This window comes from Staurois parvus, unplaced genomic scaffold (genome assembly GCF_062004578.1).
Source record: "Staurois parvus isolate SC_StPar_1 unplaced genomic scaffold, SC_StPar_1.0 ptg000052l, whole genome shotgun sequence".
In the NCBI taxonomy this organism is placed as follows: domain Eukaryota; kingdom Metazoa; phylum Chordata; class Amphibia; order Anura; family Ranidae; genus Staurois; species Staurois parvus.
In genome coordinates, this window is record NW_028317848.1 from 5238437 (window position 1) to 5258359 (window position 19923).

The following is a 19923-nucleotide window of genomic DNA, read 5'->3' on the forward strand; positions in this document are numbered from 1 at the left end:
AGGTTAAGTGAACGTCTCTCCTTTTTATCTGCTTTCAGGTGTGATTTCTATATTGCCCACACCTGTTACTTGCCCCAGGTGAGTTTACAGGAGCATCACATGCTTGTAACATTCTTATTTATCCGCAGTTGTGAAAGGGTGCCAATACTTTTGTCCAGCCCATTTTTGGAGGTTTGTGTGACATTATGTCGAATTTGCTTTCTTTCCTCCCTTTTTTTGTTTTGTCCCAATACACACAAAGGGAATAAACATGTGTATAGCAAAACATGTGTTAATGCAATACGTTTCGTGAGAAATACATGATTTCCTGGAGAAATATCAAGGGTGCCAACAATTTCGGCCATGACTGTATATATATATATATATATATACATACATACACAGTACTCAGCATGAATGAGTACGCCCCTTTTGAAAATTAAGACTTTAATCAAGAATTCAATGAACAGAAGAACGTTTGTTTAACTCATTACATGAAAATAAGGTTAATAATATAACTTAGATTACAAAATCTTCAGTTTTACCCAAATTAGTTGATGCAAAAATGAATACACCCCACAACAAAAACTACTCCATCTAGTATTTTGTATAACCTTCATGGACAGCAACAAGTCTTCTAGGTATGGAATGAACAAGTTGGCGACATATTGCAACATTGATCTTTTTCCATTCTTCAAGAACGACCTCTTTTAAAGCCTGGATGCTGGATGGAGAGTGATGCTCAACTTGTCTCTTCATAACTCCCATAGGTGTTCAATTGGGTTCAGATCAGGAGACATACTTGACCACTGAATCACTTTCAGTGACGGTAGCATCTTCTCTTTCAGTATAGAGCAGTACATCTGTGAATTCATGATACCATCAATGAAGTGCAGCTCCCTGATACCAGCAGCACTCATGCAGCCCCACAGAAGGACACTGCCACCACCATGTTTCACTGTAGGCACCATGCATTTTTCTTTGTATTCCTCACCTTTGCAACGCCATACAGTTTTGAAGCCATGTGTCCCAAAAAACATTTATCTTGGTCTCATCACTCCAGAGTACAGAGTTCTAGCAGTCTTCTTTTTCCACATGGGTCCTGGCAAATTCTAGGCAGGCTTTAGGAGAGGCTTCCTTGATGACAACCATACATGCCATTCCTCTGCAGTGTATGCTGTATTGTGCTACAGGAAACAATTACCCCAGTTTCTACTTCTTCAGCTAACTGCAGTGAACTTTCATGACAATTTTCTTCAACTCTTCTCATCAGAAGACGCTCCTGTTGAGGTGTTAACTTCCGTGGACGTCTCTGTGAGATGGTTGCAGTTCCATATTTCTTACATTTTTGTATCACTTTTGCTACAGTATTCTTCTGGACACCTGTTTCATGAATAATTAGACTCGCCTGTAGTTGAATTCTTGTTAATTAGGATTTTGTTGTCTAAAATTTAGCTTTGCTCCTAAGGCTGGCCATACACTATACAATTTTCTGTCCAATTTCTTTTAGATTTACCTTCAACTATGTAGTGCAAGGGCCTGCCTAACTGGATACAATTGAAAGTGTTGTTTATGTTTGACCTTGTATTATATGTTTTTTGGTAAATCTAAAGCAAAAATCTCAAGAAAATTATATAATGTATGGCCAGCCTAAGACTTTCATTGGGGTGTATTCATTTTTGCAACAAGGTCTTGAATGAATTTGTTAGGAAAAATACTTTTTTTTTGTGTGTGTGCACATTAACAAATCTTGTTTTCAATCAATGGCCTGCATTTGTGGGAGTATTTTGTAGTATAGTATCCATAGAAAATTCTGAAAGGAAAGTAAAGTTTCTCTGACAAATCTGATGGGGTGTACTCATTTATGCTCAGCAGTGTGTGTATGTATAATATATATATAGTGGGGTTAGCTCAGGTGGGGGATCACCTTCCTTGGGAAAAAGGTGGACCGTACAGCAGGCTTTCTTTAATATCTGACTGGTCATCAGTTTTATTCAAAAGGTTTGCAAAATATCAAAACAAACAAAACAGAAAAACAAACCCTTGCCATCCAGGCACTAACTAAACACAGAACTTTTCCTCTCTCACTGGTGAAGGGCTTCTCCCTGTCACCAACAAAAAAATAAGCAAACCTTTCTCCTTGTTTGTATAACACACATTTTCATGCACAGCTCTCTCAGGAATGGCTCTCTGAGTCCCAGGCCACAAGCAGCTCCTTGCTCCAGCCCTGCCTTATTTATAGCACCTGTTGGTGGTCATCAGTGGACCACAAAATCAGGTCTGGAACCACCTCTGCCATAGTGGCCCAGAAAACCCGGAGTGGATTTCACCCTAAACTCCCAAGTATGATCGCATGCGAGGTGACACATAGCGTCCATAGATCACCTCGCCGTTCATACTGTCACAATATATATATATACCATATACACTATAATGTAAAGAGCTGAGCAAACTGTTGGCGCTATAAAATCCTGTATAATAAACTGCCCTACTCAAACTCACCAACAACCTGCTAACCGCCAAAACCAATGGCCACTATACAGTACTCCTACTCCTCGATCTCTCTGCGGCTTTTGACACGATTGACCACCCCCTCCTCCTTAAAAAATGACACTCTCTTGGCCTCAGAGACTCAGCTCTCTCCTGGCTCTCTTCCTATCTATCACAGCGCTCCTTCAGTGTTACCTATAATGCTACCACCTCCCCCCCACTCCTTCTCTCTGTTGGGGTCCCTCAAGGTTCTGTCCTCGGACTCCTTCTCTTCTCCATCTATACCTCCTCCCTTGGCCAATTGATAAACTCCCATGACTTCAACTACCATCTCTATACTGATGACACACAAATCTATCTCTCTACCCCTCACCTCACCCATTCAGTCTCCGCTCGTATCACAAGCCTACTAAGTGACATATCGGCATGCATGTCACTCCACTTCCTCAAACTCGATCTTTCCAAAAGTGAGCTCCTAGTATTCCCCCCCAGCCCGCGCGCCCCCCCCCCCCGACTTCTCCATCAAGACCAACAACACTATCATCAGTCCCACCTCCCAAGCCAGAGTACTAGGTGTCATCCTAGACTCCAATCTGTCCTTCCAGCCCTAGGTCCAATCTCTGACAAACTCATGCAGACTTCACCTCCGCAACATCTCCAAGATACATCGGTTCCTAACCCCAGAAACCACTAACCAACTCATTCAAATCCTTATTATATCACGCCTCAACTACTCCTTCCTCAACGGCTTACCTCACCGCAGGCTATCCCCGCTTCAGTCTATCCAGACTCCTCCACCTTACTAACCGTTCTGTATCTGCCACCCCTCTCTGCCAATCCCTCCACTGGCTTCCAATTGCCCAATGGATAATATTCAAAACGCTAACACTGACATATAAAGCCGTTCATAATACTGCCCCAAACTACATCACCGATCTTGTCTCCAAATATCACCCAAACCGTACTCTCTGCTCCTCACAAGACCTCCTACTCTCTAGCTCCCTTGTCTCCTCCTCCCATGCTCGTCTCCAGGACTTCCCCCATCCTCAGGAACTCCCTACCCCAATCCATCAGACTATCGCCCACTCTGCTCACCTTTAGGCGCACTCTGAAAACCTATCTCTTCAGGGAGGCCTACCCCACCCTCAGCTAACACTGAAATCCTCTACTCTTCCAACCATTTCATCCCCCACAGTTATTACCTCTTGTACCACTATCCCCTCCCTCCTAGATTGTAGGCTCCAAGGAGCAGGGCCCTCTAATCCCTCTTGTATTGAATTGAATTGTATTGTTACTGTACTGTCTCGTGTACTGTCTCCCACCATAATGTAAAGCACTGAGCAAACTGTCGGCGCTGTATAAATCCTGTATAATAATAGATGTGTGTATGTATGTGTGATGATGGAAGTCAGCAGCTGCACTTGCAAAATGCACAGTCTCTTTGCCTTAGCATGTAAGGGCAAAGCATTCACATGAATTGGCACCTCATTGCTCTCCAGTCCAGCTTGGCTTGCACACACAAGACATGCTTCCTTTACACACGGCTTGATGGATACCTTCCCTACCATCAGCAATAGGATCCAAAGTCGGGTATTTTCTGAATGTATTGGGCCTATGTGTAAGATCATACGTTGAGCCCCCTTACTCTGCAATAAGTGGCAGTTCTATAAGGCAGTTCACAAGGTTGCACCAAACAATGAAAACACAAAGACAGCCTACTGGTGCAGACGGCACTTGATGCTGTGTACTTGCACCCATGGCTTCATTTTAATTATTCCTTTGCTGTCAGGACTATTTACTCTGCCTTCTTGGGGACCAGGAGCAATACCATCCTGTGCAGGACAGAGCGTGGCTGGAATGATGCATATATATAGCATGGGAGAGAGAGTAAGGCTTCATGCACAGTGCTGCTCCTATACGTGAGTTCAGCAGCTTTTGGCATTTTTTTGCTAAAGCCCCTGAACTCAACTCAATAAAAGCCTGTGTGTTCATGCAGTTTAGTAGCAGCAGAGTTTAGGGGCAGTTGGACGCCCCGCTCCTGAACGCAATTCTTCTGAACATTTTGGGCAAAAAAATGCCAAATGTGGCAAAAACGCGTGTAAATGCACCTTTGCATTAACCGCATTCAGTGCTAAGGCATCTATTCATTTCAATTTCAAGTACTCTGTCCAATGAAATGAATAAACATCCCTCTCTTTACATGCATTTTTTTTCTTCTACCAGTAAAATATAAGTTCTAGTGTACTTGAGGCCTAAAAGTGAAGAATGAAGAGAGTTGTGGATAGGTGGCACAAAGGGCAAAAGTGACAACTAAATTGATAGTTTTGTTATCAGTGCTGAATGGAAGGAGGGGATCTGCTGTCAGATGTATCAGGATTGACTATATACTGACTGGGAGAACGATGTGTTGGAGGGGGCAATGAGGGGACTTGGATCTCTCATCCTGAATGCATTGAAATATCTCTGCAATCCATCAGCAGGCAGAAATGGAGGTTGGCAGCGGTAGTGTGTCTCTCCAACTGCACTATAATGTACAACAGTAACTGTCTATTACAGCGTGACCCCTCTATATTACAGTGCAGTTGGGGAGACAGGCTCTGCCTGCTGATCGGTTGCAGATGTCACCTCTGTATTTATTGCAGTCAGCTAGGCATGCTTCTGCTGGTGGCAAGGAAAGTGTAAGGCTAGGATCACATTTGTATGTTGTGCTCCTGTGCAAATAAAAGTGCATCCCTTTTGCAGGCGTGTAGTGGTGCTATTAATCCCTATTGTCACCCCAAAGCACCTTGGTAGTGCACATGCAAAATCGTGCACCAAAATGCATGGTAACAATCAGGGTGGATTTGATTTAAATCACTAGTGAAAAGGATCGATTTAAATCATAATTTTTAAAGAGCAACTTTCATCTCTGTCCCGCAGCGGCTCCTCCTCTGACCCGTTGTTGACTCTCTGACAGTCCCATTCACTTTTATGGGACGGCTGGTGATGCGGCAATAACACAACAAGGTGAGGGACGTGGTGGCAGCAGGTGAGTGGATGCCTGCTAACAAGCACTGCCATGATGGATCTAAAATGACAGGTGCTCTTTAATTAAATGTAAGGAATCTGACTCATTCTTGCTGGTAGTTAGAATCTTAATATTTGCAAATCAAATGAAGATTTCCTTTTTAGAATAATCAGCTGGCAGGTTAGTAAAACAGCGATATCAGAACCGATTTTAGGTTAATAGGTTAATCACACATAGTTGGAGAACTACTCAAATTCTTTTAATTCACCTTTTTTTTCTCATGGTTACTGTGAAATTGTGTGAATGGATCAATGCAGTGCATGTTATCTCAGCTTGCAGAGCTTGGATTCATTGAATGAGTTTACCAAAAATGTAAATATTGCAGAATATACAGCCTCATGCTACATAACTAAGCTCCATTTCATGCTGAACAAACTAAATGATTAATGTATCTTAACCACTTCTCGTCCAGCCCATGTACATAAATGGCCGGACGAGAGCAGTGCCGAAGTGGGTCGCCGTTTAAAAATGGCTCCCGCATTCACTGCCTGTGCATGCACCGATCGCTGTACGGGACCTCTGTGTGAGGTCCCGATTCATGTGATCTCTGATTGGCCAATCAGTGATCACACGATAGTAGTAAACAAGATGTCACTTCCTGACATCATTGCTTACTACTTGTGAAATCTCTGAATGATCACAGAGGTCACATGGTACAAGGCTATTCACAACAGCTTTGTACCATGTGACCAATCACAGCTCGCACAGTATTTCTCAATAGCTGCAAGAATGCAGACAGAGAGAAAAGGAAATGATTGCCTTTACAGCCTTTATGGGTGTAAAAGCAATCTGTGTAAAAAAAGAAAAAAAAAATTCATCATTCCCCACAAGTCGTACAGTGTCCCTATGGTGACACTGTACTTATAGGGTGATGGTATGTTAAAAAAAAACCATAAATAATAATATATAAAAAAATGTAGAAAAACTATAATTTTTGGTTATAAACTAATTTTGGGTTATTTTTTTTTTACTAAAAAAGATAGATGAATACATTTTGGCCAAGATTTATGAAGAAAGATTATTTATTTGCAACATTTTATAAGAAAAACACTTTCTTTTTCAAAATGTTTGGACTTTTTCATTTATATATAGCAAAAAAAAAAAAATCCCAGTGGTGAATAAATACCACCTAAATATAGTTTTATCTGTCTTAACAAAATGCTAAAAAATTCATATGGGTACAGTGTTGCATGACCGCGCAATTGTCATTTAAAGTGTGATAGCACTGAAAGCTGAAAATTGGCCTGGAAAGGAAGGGGATTAAAGTGTCCAGACTTGAAGTGGTTAAATAGAAAGCTATCTTTAGATAGATTTTTACTCCAAAAGCATTTTATTAAAGTTTTTTTTTAATTATTATTTATTTAGTTAGTTTTTAATTATACCAGGCATTTTGGTGTGGCAAGAATTTTAAATGGACTCTTATATGCGATTTTTACTGCCCAAAACGCACAATTGAAGCTGCTCAAGTGTCACTAGAGCCTAACAAGCGATACAGTGGTGCCTTAACCCCTTCACGCCGGTGCCTCCCAGCCCTTTAAAGGGTTTCTGATATTGAGAGGTGGGGCAGGGTTATGGGTCATGTGACCGCCATGATTGGCTGTCACATGATCGGAAAGGTCCCTTTCACAAGGAGAGATAGGGACCTATCCGTGGGACGCCGACACGTGCTGGGAGCACGCAAGGTACACTCTCTCAACACGTTTGTTTACAAATGGTTCGCAAATATGTGGCTGCTCGGCGTCAAGGCCCAGCTGCCAAGAGGCCGCATATTTAGATACTGTCGGTGTGAAGAGGTTAAAGGATTAGTTCACCTTTAGGAACATATTACCAGTTCCCATATAGACAAGCAGATATACTGACAGGTCTGCAGGAGACCTGCATGGCACCAGCAATCCGCTGATCGAAATGTTCATAGCCTGATCACTTTCTTTGAAGTACTGTACAACTATAAAGTGTGCAGTTTTAGTCACCTAGATTGCATCGATCTATGCTGTGGGTCTGCATGACAACCTATGTTCATTGCTGCATTAGAGTAGAACAACGTAGCCAAATATCTATGTGCAGCTCTTACAATGTGCTTTGATACTATGTACCTTAAACGCCCGGGATACATTAAATACTAGAAAAAGGCAACAATCCTCTTTACTTGTGTAAAATGCTGACCTATTCTCCTGTGAGAATTTTGTACAACAAAACAGTGATTGGCAACAGCTGAATGTATTTACAGCTTTCATATATAGAGTGTCCTAACTACAGTGTGAGTGCACATTGCTCAGTGGAATAGTAAGGAACGCTTTCTTTCCTTGATGACTATTTAAGGTTAGAATTCTTTTTAAAATAAGCCTTTCACTGTTTTTATAGTCTATATGTTTCTCCCAGCGCCAGGTAATGGAGAAATGATAGCACCTACGTCAGGTTTTTATTGTCTGTGACCAAATCAGGGAGATTTTTCAGTTTGTTATCCCTGGGATCCAAAGAGAAGAAACGAGGGGCAATGGGGCTCACCAAGTTCTTCTACTTTTTTTTTTTTCTTTCCTTTTGGCCCCATATTAATAGACAGGAAATGATAGTAAATCTCCCCCCTAGGGAAATGGGACCCATTGAAAATTGGGAGGTTCTAACCCTTCCCTACAACATTTAAAGCGGAGCTCCACCCAAAAGGAGAAGTACCACTTTAATGCTTTGTCCCCTGCTCCCCATTACAGATTGGCACCTTTGGGGAGCGGGTACCCGAATTTGACAGGTACCCGCTCCCACTTCCGCAGCGATCGCCTAAGGCGATCAGAAGTGGAAGTTGTCCTCCCCCCTCCCTCCCAGTAGTCTTTGGGGACACGTGACAGGTCACAGAAGACTAAGGGACCATTCACAAAGCGCAGCGTTTCTCATGCATGCGAAGTGGGCACCTGGCTGTGAAGCCTCAAGCTGTCACAGCCGGGTGCCCACACTGAAGATGCCGGCGCCAGGGAGAGAAGATGGCCAGTGAAACCAGCTGTGGTGAGAACACCGCTGGACCGAGGGACAGGTAAGTGTCTGTAGTTTTAAAAATCATCAGCTACAGTTTTTGTAGCTGCTGACTTTTATTTGTTTTTTTAAATCAGCTGGGACTCCGTTTTAAGGAGAATGTGGCTCACCAGGGTCTTATACTTTAAAAAAAAATTATTTGTCTGTGTCTCATTAAAGAGATTTCCTGTAATTTCCTGTCCTTTTAGCCCACTATTACTAGATAGGAAGTGAGTGTAAATCTACCCCATAGGAAAACAGGCTTCTGTTAAAAATCAAGCAGGTCTGACCCTTCTTTATTCCACACAAAACTAAAAAAATGTTTTAGCTGAAGTTGGGCTTTAAGGCAGGGGTGCTCAACCTTTTGAAGAGCGAGGGCCACTTAAGTGATTTGGCAACCAGTCGCGGGCCACAATAAAATGAAATGGTTCAGAATTTCACATTTTTTATTTTAAATAGCATAATTGGCATTTACCTCCTGCAGCCACTGAATGCCGGAGGGAGGAAGAGGAGGAGAAGCCAGCTTTCAGAAGTTTCAGGAGGAAAATGGAGAGAAATGGTTCCTGTATATGTCGCCCCTTCTGGCCAAGTGTAAAACAGAATGTTACAGGGAGGCCACATGGGCCCCCTGGAGCATGGGGCTATTGCTAACCCTGGTACTGCAACAGAGGTTGGGGACGTGTGGTTAAAAACACGTCTCAACTATGGAGTTTTACTGCCCCCCAAATGCAAACAAGCCCTTACTGTTCCTATAAGGCTGTTTTCACAGTGATGTATTGTTGTTTACTCGCACTGTGGTTGCAGCTTTCCTGTGGGTTAGCTGCAGTTTGTCATAGACTTTTACTATATGATGTGTGTTGCACTTTCTGAAAGCTCACCAAACACAGTATTTAGTAGAAGTCTATGGCTAAGTGCAGCTAACCCACGGGAAAGCCGCAGGTGCACAACGCTGCACCTATGGATCAGTGTGAAAGCAGCTTAATAGTTATTAAACCCTTTATAGGTGCTAATATGCCCATTGCAAAAACTATTAGGCCCACTGCATAATACACTGACCTTTTCCTCTTGCAATTGCTGCTGGCATCACTATCCAGGCTGCTAGAAAGGTAGTGCATTTGCTATCACTCTGCCTGGGACAGGATCCGGTGCTCCCGCTATCTTTGCAGCTGCCTACTTCCTCTGCCTTCGGCACCGTCTCGATGCAGTCTGATGATCTGGGATGGCGCGTTGGCATGCAATGATCAATGAGTTGCCTACCCTGGGTGTGCACTTTCCTGATTTGAGGTCAAGGGCCACATTAGAGGGCTCTGAGGGCCACAGGTTTGGCACCCCTGCTTTAAGGGCTCATATAGATTTGTGGTTGGAGGCATTTTAAAACATGAGTATGGGCAGTTTTTTTAGGGTCCCTCCCATTCTTAAGCTGCAAAGGCAGCGAATAAGGGTGTTCACATGCTGCGTTTTCAATGCTTCGCGTCTGCGGCAAAAACTTACTCCTGTCGCTTACATAGGAGGAAAAGAAGAGACACCGCTCTCACCACCTGTGCAGTCCCGTGTGTAGAGGATGGGCTCAACCGTCGCACCGGCCATGCCCTCTGATGCGTTTCGCCCCGCCCACGGGGGGCTTGAGCACAGACGAATGGACTCCTGTGATTAAGTCTCGATGGGCGGGGCGAAATGCGTCTGAGGCCATGCTGGCTGAGGCCATCCTCTACACATGGGACTGCACAGGTGGTGAGAGAGGTGTCTCTTCTTTTCCTCCTATGTAAGCAACTGGGCTGACACTTGGCCACCGCTCCCCCATATTTGCCGGCGAGGTGATTTCTCAGACAGTCGGCTTATGAGCAGCGTCATGACGTCTCATGCTTCAAAAACTTACTGTTGCGTTCAAACGAATGAGGAAATGCCCCAAACACTCAAAACCGCGTGCAATGCAGTTGATGCTGCAATTATTTGGGTTTGAAGGAGGTATCACATCACCCCTTCACTGCCTGTCCAATGGCTCTGAAAAGCAGCCCGAAAGCAGAACACTTCAGAGGTGTGGCAGTCTAGATGAATCTAAACCTAGCCTAAATCTTAATGTTTACACCCAACTCCAGGTACAATTTACAAGTTCTGTCTGTGGTCCCACGGGGAGAGTTTCCCTCATTATCTGTTCCTTTCCCTGTGGCAATTCATGTCACGGGGACAGGAAGGCAAAAAAAGCTATAAAAACATTGTGAGAACATCTAATCATTTCCCACTGTACTGTGTTTTTGTCTGTTCTGACAGGAAGGGATGGAAAGTCTCCCTAGTAGTAGTAAATGCAGTATTGTCTTTGCGCCTGTCAAAGCTTAATGGAACAAGCTAAAGTTAGAAACTGATGCAGCATGGTAGCCAATCAGCTTCTGAGTACTTCAGTTTTACCTCTGGTTCACATATCCGCGTTCCTGCGGGCCGCGTTTTGTGCGGGCACAAGAGCCCATTCATTTCCATTGGACTCCCGTGCTCCGGGACACGCAGGGAAGAAGTCCCTGTACTTCTGAAAACGTAGCCCGCACGGGAACCTTGGTTCGCAGTATGTTTGTAATTTCCAGTGCAGGCGGCGTGCCATTAGAATTAATGGCCCCCGCCCGCAGGTTTGCATTCTTCTGTGTGGGTGGTGGGGCTGCACGGATTTTTGTGCGGATCCGCAGCGGCACCACCCATACAGATGTGAACCTAGCTTTAGTAAATCTCCCCCAGTGTGTGCAGGCAGCTTTTTCAACCACCCGCAGGAATCTACTGATTCTTACCAGCGGCATCCCCTGTCCTCTGCTATCTGGCCATGTGAATGTAGCCTTGTGTTTTTGTGTTGTTGTTTTTTTCACTGCAGGCTGAATAAAAAAATATCTAACAGGTTTCCCCATCCATGCTAATGGATAAATCCCTCTGCCAGTCTATTGTATTTTGACAATCACCACTGACTAACCGCAGATTGCATGCATCCACTGTACGGCTTACCGTTTTCCAGCCAGCTCCTTTTGATTTTTTTTTCTTTTTTTGTCAGGATGGGTCCTACAGAGCCCCCCCCCCCCCCTTTAACATATTTTGCCCAGTACACCGCACAGTGTTTGGCCAGCTTTCATCATTGTGAAACTCCGTAAGCCCATAACAGGGTACAGTGGAATCTGTAGTTTCACAAAGGACATAATCAAATGAAAAGGAAAAACTCAACAACAAATGTTACAATTGGTGTTGGAATTGTTGATCGCAACCGGAGGGGGGGGTCAAAGCTGCTACCTTTCCTTAGTGGCCTTAAGACCCCAGTCACACCGATCCAACTTTTAAATTGTGCAGTTTCACTGAAAGTTGCGCAGTTTCCAAGTTGGATTCCATTCCGACTTGAGTTGCGGCTTGCAAGACACAGATGTCTATGCAAGTTGCACCTGAAATAGTGCATGCACTACTTTAGAAATCAGTGCGACTCTGACCAAGTTGGAATCGCACCGATATGACCGCATTAATTACAGGCAATAGGGTGCGACTTGCAATGCGATTTGCAACTCGCATGGCAAAGCACATGGCAAGTCGCAACCTATTGTGACCAGGGTATAATCAGCTATATTGTAAATTTAATTTAATTAAAGCAATGTATTTGCAATAAGACAGCTATTTGTGAAGTGCAGTTATATTCTAAGCAAAGCACTTTTAACTAACAATGAGATTGCAAGTTGGTTTATAATGGGGTTTCCCTTAAGCAAAATTTACTGATAAATGTTTAAAAGTGCTGGGAACCTAATGATGGCATTAATTATGTTTATGGGGTGGTAGATGATAACAGCTGACATCTGTTCTAATAATCCTGTGAGAAACGTTGTTGACATTTTACTTAAATGGCAATTATCATTGATATATTTGAAATAATCTATGTAGCTATGGGTGCTTTTACTTACATATTTATTTATTTCTGGTACTTATATAGTGCCATCATTTTATGCAGCGCTTTACATACATATAGTACATTCACATCAGTCCCTAACCCTCAAGGAGCGTACAATCTCTCACATTCATACATACACATACTAGGGCCAATTTAGACAGGAGCCAATTCACCTACCAGCATGTGTTTGGAGTGTGGGAGGAAACCGGAGTACCGGAGGAAACCCACGCAGACACAGGAAGAACATGCAAACTCCAGGCAGGTGGTGCCATGGTTGGGAATACATATGATTTCCATTCAGTAAATAAACTCCTAGTCCTCTCTGTATCTTCTAAATCAATTACACATCCAAGCAAACTCTCACGAGGCAGTAGTCTCTTCCAGTTAGAACATAAAGCCTTTCCTTCAACAGGGTCTCTGTGTTCCACCCTGTGCACTCATGATGCATGATGATGTAATGCGTAGGGAGGGACAATGAGCGTAAATGTGCGGCTATCATTGCTGTATTTCTGAAAAGCGATCCATGGTGGATCAGAGGCATTTGACAGCAGTACCAGGTAGGGTCCTCACGGCTTGTTTTTAACCCTGTAAATGCTGCATTAGATGTCGTTGCAGGATGGTTGCAGTGTGGTACCATTCACTTGAATTGGTTGCATTTGGTGGTGGAAATTCCTGCCAGGCTTTATAATTTTTGGCAGTGAAGCAAAGCATTATGGTCAAAGTAGGTGTGTACACCCCATCAAGCTACCTGTTTAAGAGCAGCACAATAGAAACTGTTTACTTTTAGGTTCCCTTGTCTAAGGCCGGCCATAGATGGAGCGATTTTCTTTTTTGAAACCATTGGTTGCAGGAAAGAAATTCCCTCAATGCTCCCATCAACACAGTTAGTGTTGACAGGGGAATCCCTCTCTAGTGGAGCCATTGTGTTCTCCCAGTGTGCAGGGGGAGCAACAAGTGATTATTGCTACTGGCTATAACAGCCGCTTGCAAACATGGCAAGTGAAATCCGGCAGGCTGGTAGTTTGATCGATCACTTGGGTACATTCAGCCTGCCCATACATGGTCTGAATCTTGACCAGTTCTTGCTGAACCAGCCAAGATTCAAACCATCGTCTATGGCTGACTTAAGTCAGGCTATACAAGATTTTTGAGCTATTGTATTCTGCCGGTGGGGAGTCTTCCCCGTTGGCAGAACACAGTGATCAGTGTTGCTGGCTATAGCCAATGGCACTGATTGTTTGGGAAAAAACAGATTGGTTGTACAACCAGCTTAGCCCATACAGTGCTCAGCATAAATGAATACGCCCCTTTTGAAAAGTAAGATTTTAACCAATATCTGAATGAACACGAGCAATTTTCAAAATTTTGATATAACTGAGTTTATAGAACGTTTGTTTAGCTCATTACATGAAAATAAGGTTAATAATATTACTTAGATTACAAAATCTTCAGTTTTACTCAAATTAGTTGATGCAAAAATGAATACACCCCACAACAAAAACTACTCCATCTAGTATTTTGTATGACCTCTATGATTTCTAAAGACAGCACCAAGTCTTCTAGGCATGGAATGAACAAGTTGGCGACATATTGCAACATCTATCTTTTTCCATTCTTCAAGAACAACCTTTTTTAGAGTCTGGATGCTGGATGGAGAGTGATGCTCAACTTATCTCTTCAGAATTCCCCATAGGTGTTCGATTGGGTTCAGATCAGGAGACATACGTGGCCACTGAATCACTTTCACCCTGTTCTTCTTCAGAAATGCAACAGTGACTTTAGATGTGTGTTTTGGATCATTGTCATGTTGGAAAAGTGTACGATAACCAAGGGCACGGAGTGATGGCTTCTCTTTCAATATAGAGCAGTACATCTGCAAATTCATGAGACCATCAATGAAATGCAGCTCCCTGACACCAGCAGCACTCATGCAGCCCCACAGAAGGACACTGCCACCACTATGTTTCACTGTAGGCACCATGCTTTTTTCTTTGTACTCCTCACCTTTGCGACACCATACAGTTTTGAAGCCACCAGTTCCAAAAACATTTATCTTGGTTTCATCACTTCAGAGCATAGAGTCCTGGTAGTCTTCTTCGTTTTCAGTACAGGCCCTGGCAAATTCTAGGCGTTTTTTTTTTGTGCATGGGCTTTAGGAGAGGCTTCCTTTGTGGTCGGCACCCATACATGGTATTCTTGTGCAGTGTATGTTGTATTGTGTCACGAGAAACAATCACCCCAGTTTGGCTTTCTAGTTCTTTAGCTAACTGCAGTGAACTTGCATGGCAATTTTCTTCAACCTTGCTCATCAGAAGAGGCTTCTGTCGAGGCGTTAACTTCTGTGGACAGCCTGGACATCTCTGTGAGTTGGTTGCAGTTCCATCTTTGTTACATTTTTTATCACTTTTTCTACAGTATTCTGACTGATAAGTAAAGCTTTGCTGATCTTCTTGTAGCCTTCACCTTTTTTGTGTAAAGAAATTATTTTCTTTCTCAGGCCTTGTGACATTTCTCTTCCATGTGGTCCTTTTATAATCAACTGTCTGCTGGACACCTGTTAAATGAATAAGTAGGCTCACCTGTAGTTGAATTCTTGTTAATTAGGATTTTGTTGCCTAAAATTTAGCTTTGCTCCTAAGACTTTCATTGAGGTGTATTCATTTTTGCAACATGGTATTGAATAATTTATTAGGAAAAATACTTTGTGTGCAAAGTAACAAATCTTGTTTGCAATCAATGGCCGGCATTTGTGGGAGTATTTTGTAGTATAGTGTCTCAAAGAAAATGTTGATTCTGAAAGGAAAGTAAAGATTTTCTGACAAATCTGTTGAAGTGTACTCCTTTATGCTGAACACTGTACATGGATCAAAATTCGGCTTGTCCCTGTTGTGTGCCACATCGAGAATGGAGAAGAGAAAGAACAGCAAAGCACTGTCTGAGAATTTGAGAACATAAATTGTGGAAAAGCATGGACAATCTCAAGGTTACAAGTCCATCGCTGGAGATCTTAATGTTCCTGTGTCCACTGTGCACAACATTGTCAAGAAGTTTACAGCCCATGGCACTGTAGCTAATCTCTCTGGTCGTGGACGAAAGAGCAAAATTGATCAAAGATTGCAACGAAAGATTGTTCAAATGGTGGATAAAGAACCTCGATCAACTTTCAGACAAACTCAAGCTAACCTTTAGGCACAGGGTACAACTGTGTCAGCTCACACTATACGTCACCATCTGAATAAAAAGGGACACTATGGTAGGAGGACCCCACTCCTGACACAGAAACATAAAAAGCCAGATTGGAATTTGCCAAAACTTTTCTGAGAATGTGCTGTGGACAGAGGAAACAAAATTCCAGCTTTTTGGTAAAGACCATCATTCTACTGTTTTCAGAAAAAGAAATGAGGCCTTTATTGAAAAGAATCCAGTCCCTACAGTCAAACATGGTGGAGTTTCACTGATGCTTTGGGGTTGCTTTGCTGCTTCGGGCACTGGATGTCTTGACTGTGTGTATGACATTATAACATTGAAGAATACCAAAGAATTCTGGGGTGCAATGTAGGGCCCAGTGTCAGAAAGTTGGGTCTCTGTCAGAGGTCATGGGTTATACAGCAGGACAATGACCCAAAGCACTCAGAAATGCTTTCAGGCAAAGCACTGGAGAGTACTAAACTGGCCAACAATGAGTTCAGATCTCAATCCCATAGAGCACCTGTGGAGAGATCTCAAAACAGCAGTTGGGAAAAGGACCCTTCCAATCTGAGAAAACTGGAGCAGTTGGTGAAAGAAGAAAAAATTCCAGTAGATAGGTGTAAGAAATTCATTGATGGTTACAGTAAGCCATTGATTTCAATTATTTTTTCCAAGGGGTGTGCTATCAAATATTAAATTGGGGGTGCCAATAATTTTGTCCATTCCATTTTTGGCGTTTTGCATGGAATGTGTCAGATTTGGCTTTTTGTTTCTCCACTTTTTTGTGTTATAGCATGCAAACAAAAGACATAAACATGAGAATGCCTAAACATTTGTAATCACAACAATTTTCTGGACAAAGTGGTGCATTATCTGACAGAAATGCAGGGGTGCCAATATTTGTGTGTGTGTTAAAAAAAATGTTTGTGTGTGTATTTAAAGATAGATAAATGTATTTTTAAAGTCTTCATCATAATAAATAAAATCATACAAGACCACTATACCTTCCCTTTAAAAATGTTTTCCTCCCTATCTGTCACTGTTTGGGAAATTAATGTTCTGTTGTTTAGGCACTCTCTATGATTAACTTTATTTTGCATTACTTGAACTCTGTATTTACTTTTGATATATTATCTCTAATTGACTTTGAGTCATGCCTGTGCCTACATTGCAGGGTGGATAAAAATTAAAGATTTAAAAAAAATTTTTTTATCAAATTTATTTTAATAAAATACTTTTGGAGTAAAAATATATCTAAAGATAGTTTTCTATTTAAGGTACATTAATAATTTAGTTTATTCAGCATGAAATGGGGTTTATTTATGTAGCATGAGGCTGTATATTCTCCAATATTCACATTTTTGGTAAACTCATTCAATGAATCCAAGCTCTGCAAGCTGAGATAACATGCACTGCACTGATGCATTCGCACAATTTCACAGTAACCATGAGAAAAAACATGAAATAAAAGAATTTGAGTCGTTCTCCAACTATGTGTGATTAACCTATTAACCTAAAATCGGTTCTGATATCGCTGTTTTACTAACCTGCCAGCGTATTATTCTAAAAAGGAAATCTTCATTTGGTTTCCAAATATTAACCTCTTCACGCCAAATGTGTGGCCTCCCAGTGTATGGGCCTAGACGCCGAGCGGCCGAACATTTGTGTGCAATTAAGAAAAACATATGTGCTGAGAACGCGCGCCCTATGCGCTCCCAGCACACATGTCCGGTACTCACAGAAAGGTCCCGATCTCCTCTTTCGATCGGGACCTTTCCCAATCATGTGATGGCGAATCATGGTGGTCACATGACCCTAAAACTCTGCCCCGCCTCCCGGCTTCTGAAACCCTCAAAGGGCTGGGAGGCGCCGGCGCCAAGGGGTTAAAGATTCTAACTACCAGCAAGAATGAATCGGATTCCTTACATTTAAAGAGCACCTGTCATTTTAGATCCATCATGGCAGCGCCTGTGCTTGGGAATCTACTCACCTGCTGCTGCTGCCACTTCCTTCACCTTGTTGTGTAACTATGGCATCACCAGCCGTCCCATTAAATTGAATGGGACTATCGGTGAGTCAACAGCGGGTCAGAGGAGGAGCTGCTGCAGGACAGAGATGATAGTTGCTCTTTAAAAATTATGATTTAAATCTATCTTTTTCACTAGTGATTTAAATTGTGATTTAAATCAGCTTTATTTAAATCAAATCCACCCTGCTACATTGTATTGTATTGTTTTGTCTTTTGAATTTAAAAAAAAAAATGTATAATATAAATTTAAGAGACAAACAGAAAAAAAAATGTTTCCCTTGTGGGTGATGATGACAGCCTTTGTGTAATGGTGGTGCAGTATTGGATGTAAAGTAGAGCAATAACAGCATGAATATTGTTTTCATTTTCCAGGGTTGTGACACAGAAAGATGACACTGCCCGGGTGCCAGAGAAATGCTAGATGTCTGCTTTTAGCACTTCGCCATTATGGAGGTTTCCCGAAGGGAACGCGTGAGTCTGTGGCATTAGCTTGCTGTCTCCCCAGGAGAAATGAAGCCATTTCAGTACATCACTTTTATCGGAGTGTCTTTACAATGCAAAACCCAGCAAGGAAATGTTGGCTGCTGAGAGCAGGCTGTTCCCGCTACGTTTCAGAGGACAGTCTAAAAGTCATTCGCTCTGAGAACAATCAGCCATCAACCAGCCAAGAACAACAGGAGTCTGCAGTTATACCCCGAGAGGATATGGATACATTTTTAGAAGGTATACAAGGTCTAATCTGGCTCTGAAAGCTGTCATCTCCACAGGCATCCTTTGTTGTAAATGACTACAAATGATGTACGGAGAAATATTTGGCCTTTGTCATGGAAATACCTCTTTAAAATACTTTGAAGGAATTTACCAACTCAAGTGGTCCTGAGAGGAGCAGTTAGGCCACATTTACATTTGCAGATGTACCCACCAATGATTACATGCAAGAAACCCCAGCGGGGGCTCCCTGCGATTAGCTGCGGTAGGCAGCCCCATTGAAAGCTAATTTCAGCCGCTTGCATGCAATCACTCATACAGCGACTGCCTGCAAGTGTTCGGCCCTGGATGAAGACTGTCTGCGCCCAGGGCCAAACACCTGCAAGTAATTCCTGCATGAGTGATTGCAGGTAAGTGGCTGCGGGAGCTGGCATCGTCTGATTGTTTTCAATGAGGCTGCCTCCCGCAGTTAATAGCCGGGAACACCCGCTGGGGTTTCTCACATGTAATCATTGGTGGGCACATTCACATGTGTGAATGTAGCCTTAAAATCATTTGCTGCTATGTGTCGTGGCAGTTCAGATCTATGAGGCTGGATTTGCACTGTTCATGTGCATGCAGCTTTGCATGGTAATGCTCATTTGTAGATGTGAATGGGACATTAGAGTTTATTTTTGTCTTTCATACTAAACTGCAGCGCATAGATATGAACCAGCTGTATAGTGAAATAATAGGATTTCCACTGATATGCATTTGTATGCAGCAAATGCAAGCCTTTTACGTCATCAAAATGGACAAGTGTGATTAGGCTCTAACTCTGTTGCAACACCTTACATTTGTGTACATGAGCATTGGGTATGCTCTCTACCCCAAACAGGGGAGGGTAAATGCAGAAGCAATTCAAAAGCATCTCAGCTGCAAGCCATTTGTGCTCACCTATATAAAAAGGTGAAACCTAGTAGGAAGGAGGTGTGATTTATTAACTGCCGCATTAGCACTTTTTCCAAACATTGTACATCTTCACTGTGACAGGGTGCTAGTTGCTGAAGATCAATAGTGCCATTACTAGGATGAATGAAATCTTTTGTTTTTGATTGGAAGACGCGGCACTCACATACATGATGGTTAGGTGTAATTAAATGGTTTTTGTTCAGTTTTGTTTTAAATTTACAGTATATTCAACAGGAGTTAAAGAGGATCTTCACTGTTGTTTGCAAAAATTAAAAATCAGCAGCTACAAATACTGTAGCTGTTGGTTTTTAATAAAAAGACACCTACCAGCACAGGGATCCAGTGCTGTCTTCACCCAGGCCGATTCTTTGCTAGTCTTTGGGATCCCAGGATCACCATCTTAACTTTGGGAAGCCAGCTTTTTTAACAGTTGGCTCCCCACTGCGCATGCACAGGATGTACTGTGGCTCTCAATGGTTCCACATCCTCCTGGGGCTTATGACATGTTCCAGGAGGCTGGGGGGGTGAACTTCCTTTTTTGCTTACCTGGGAGCAGGTACCTGTCAGAAATAGGTACCTTTTCCCAAACAATGAAGTTCCACTTTAAGGAAA

General features: G+C 42.6%; 1 protein-coding gene across 4 annotated transcripts in view; it reads left to right on the top strand.

Annotated features, from left to right (window-relative positions):
- MTERF3 (mitochondrial transcription termination factor 3) overlaps window positions 1–19923 on the top strand; it is a 97870-nt gene that overhangs the window by 7767 nt on the left and 70180 nt on the right. For all 4 annotated transcript variants that reach the window (XM_089666643.1, XM_089666641.1, XM_089666640.1 and 1 more), the window contains exon 2: window positions 18025–18375. In XM_089666643.1, coding sequence (XP_089522769.1) covers window positions 18042–18375 — 334 coding nt within the window. In that variant the 5' untranslated portion in view covers window positions 18025–18041. The remainder of the gene's footprint in view (window positions 1–18024; window positions 18376–19923) is intronic.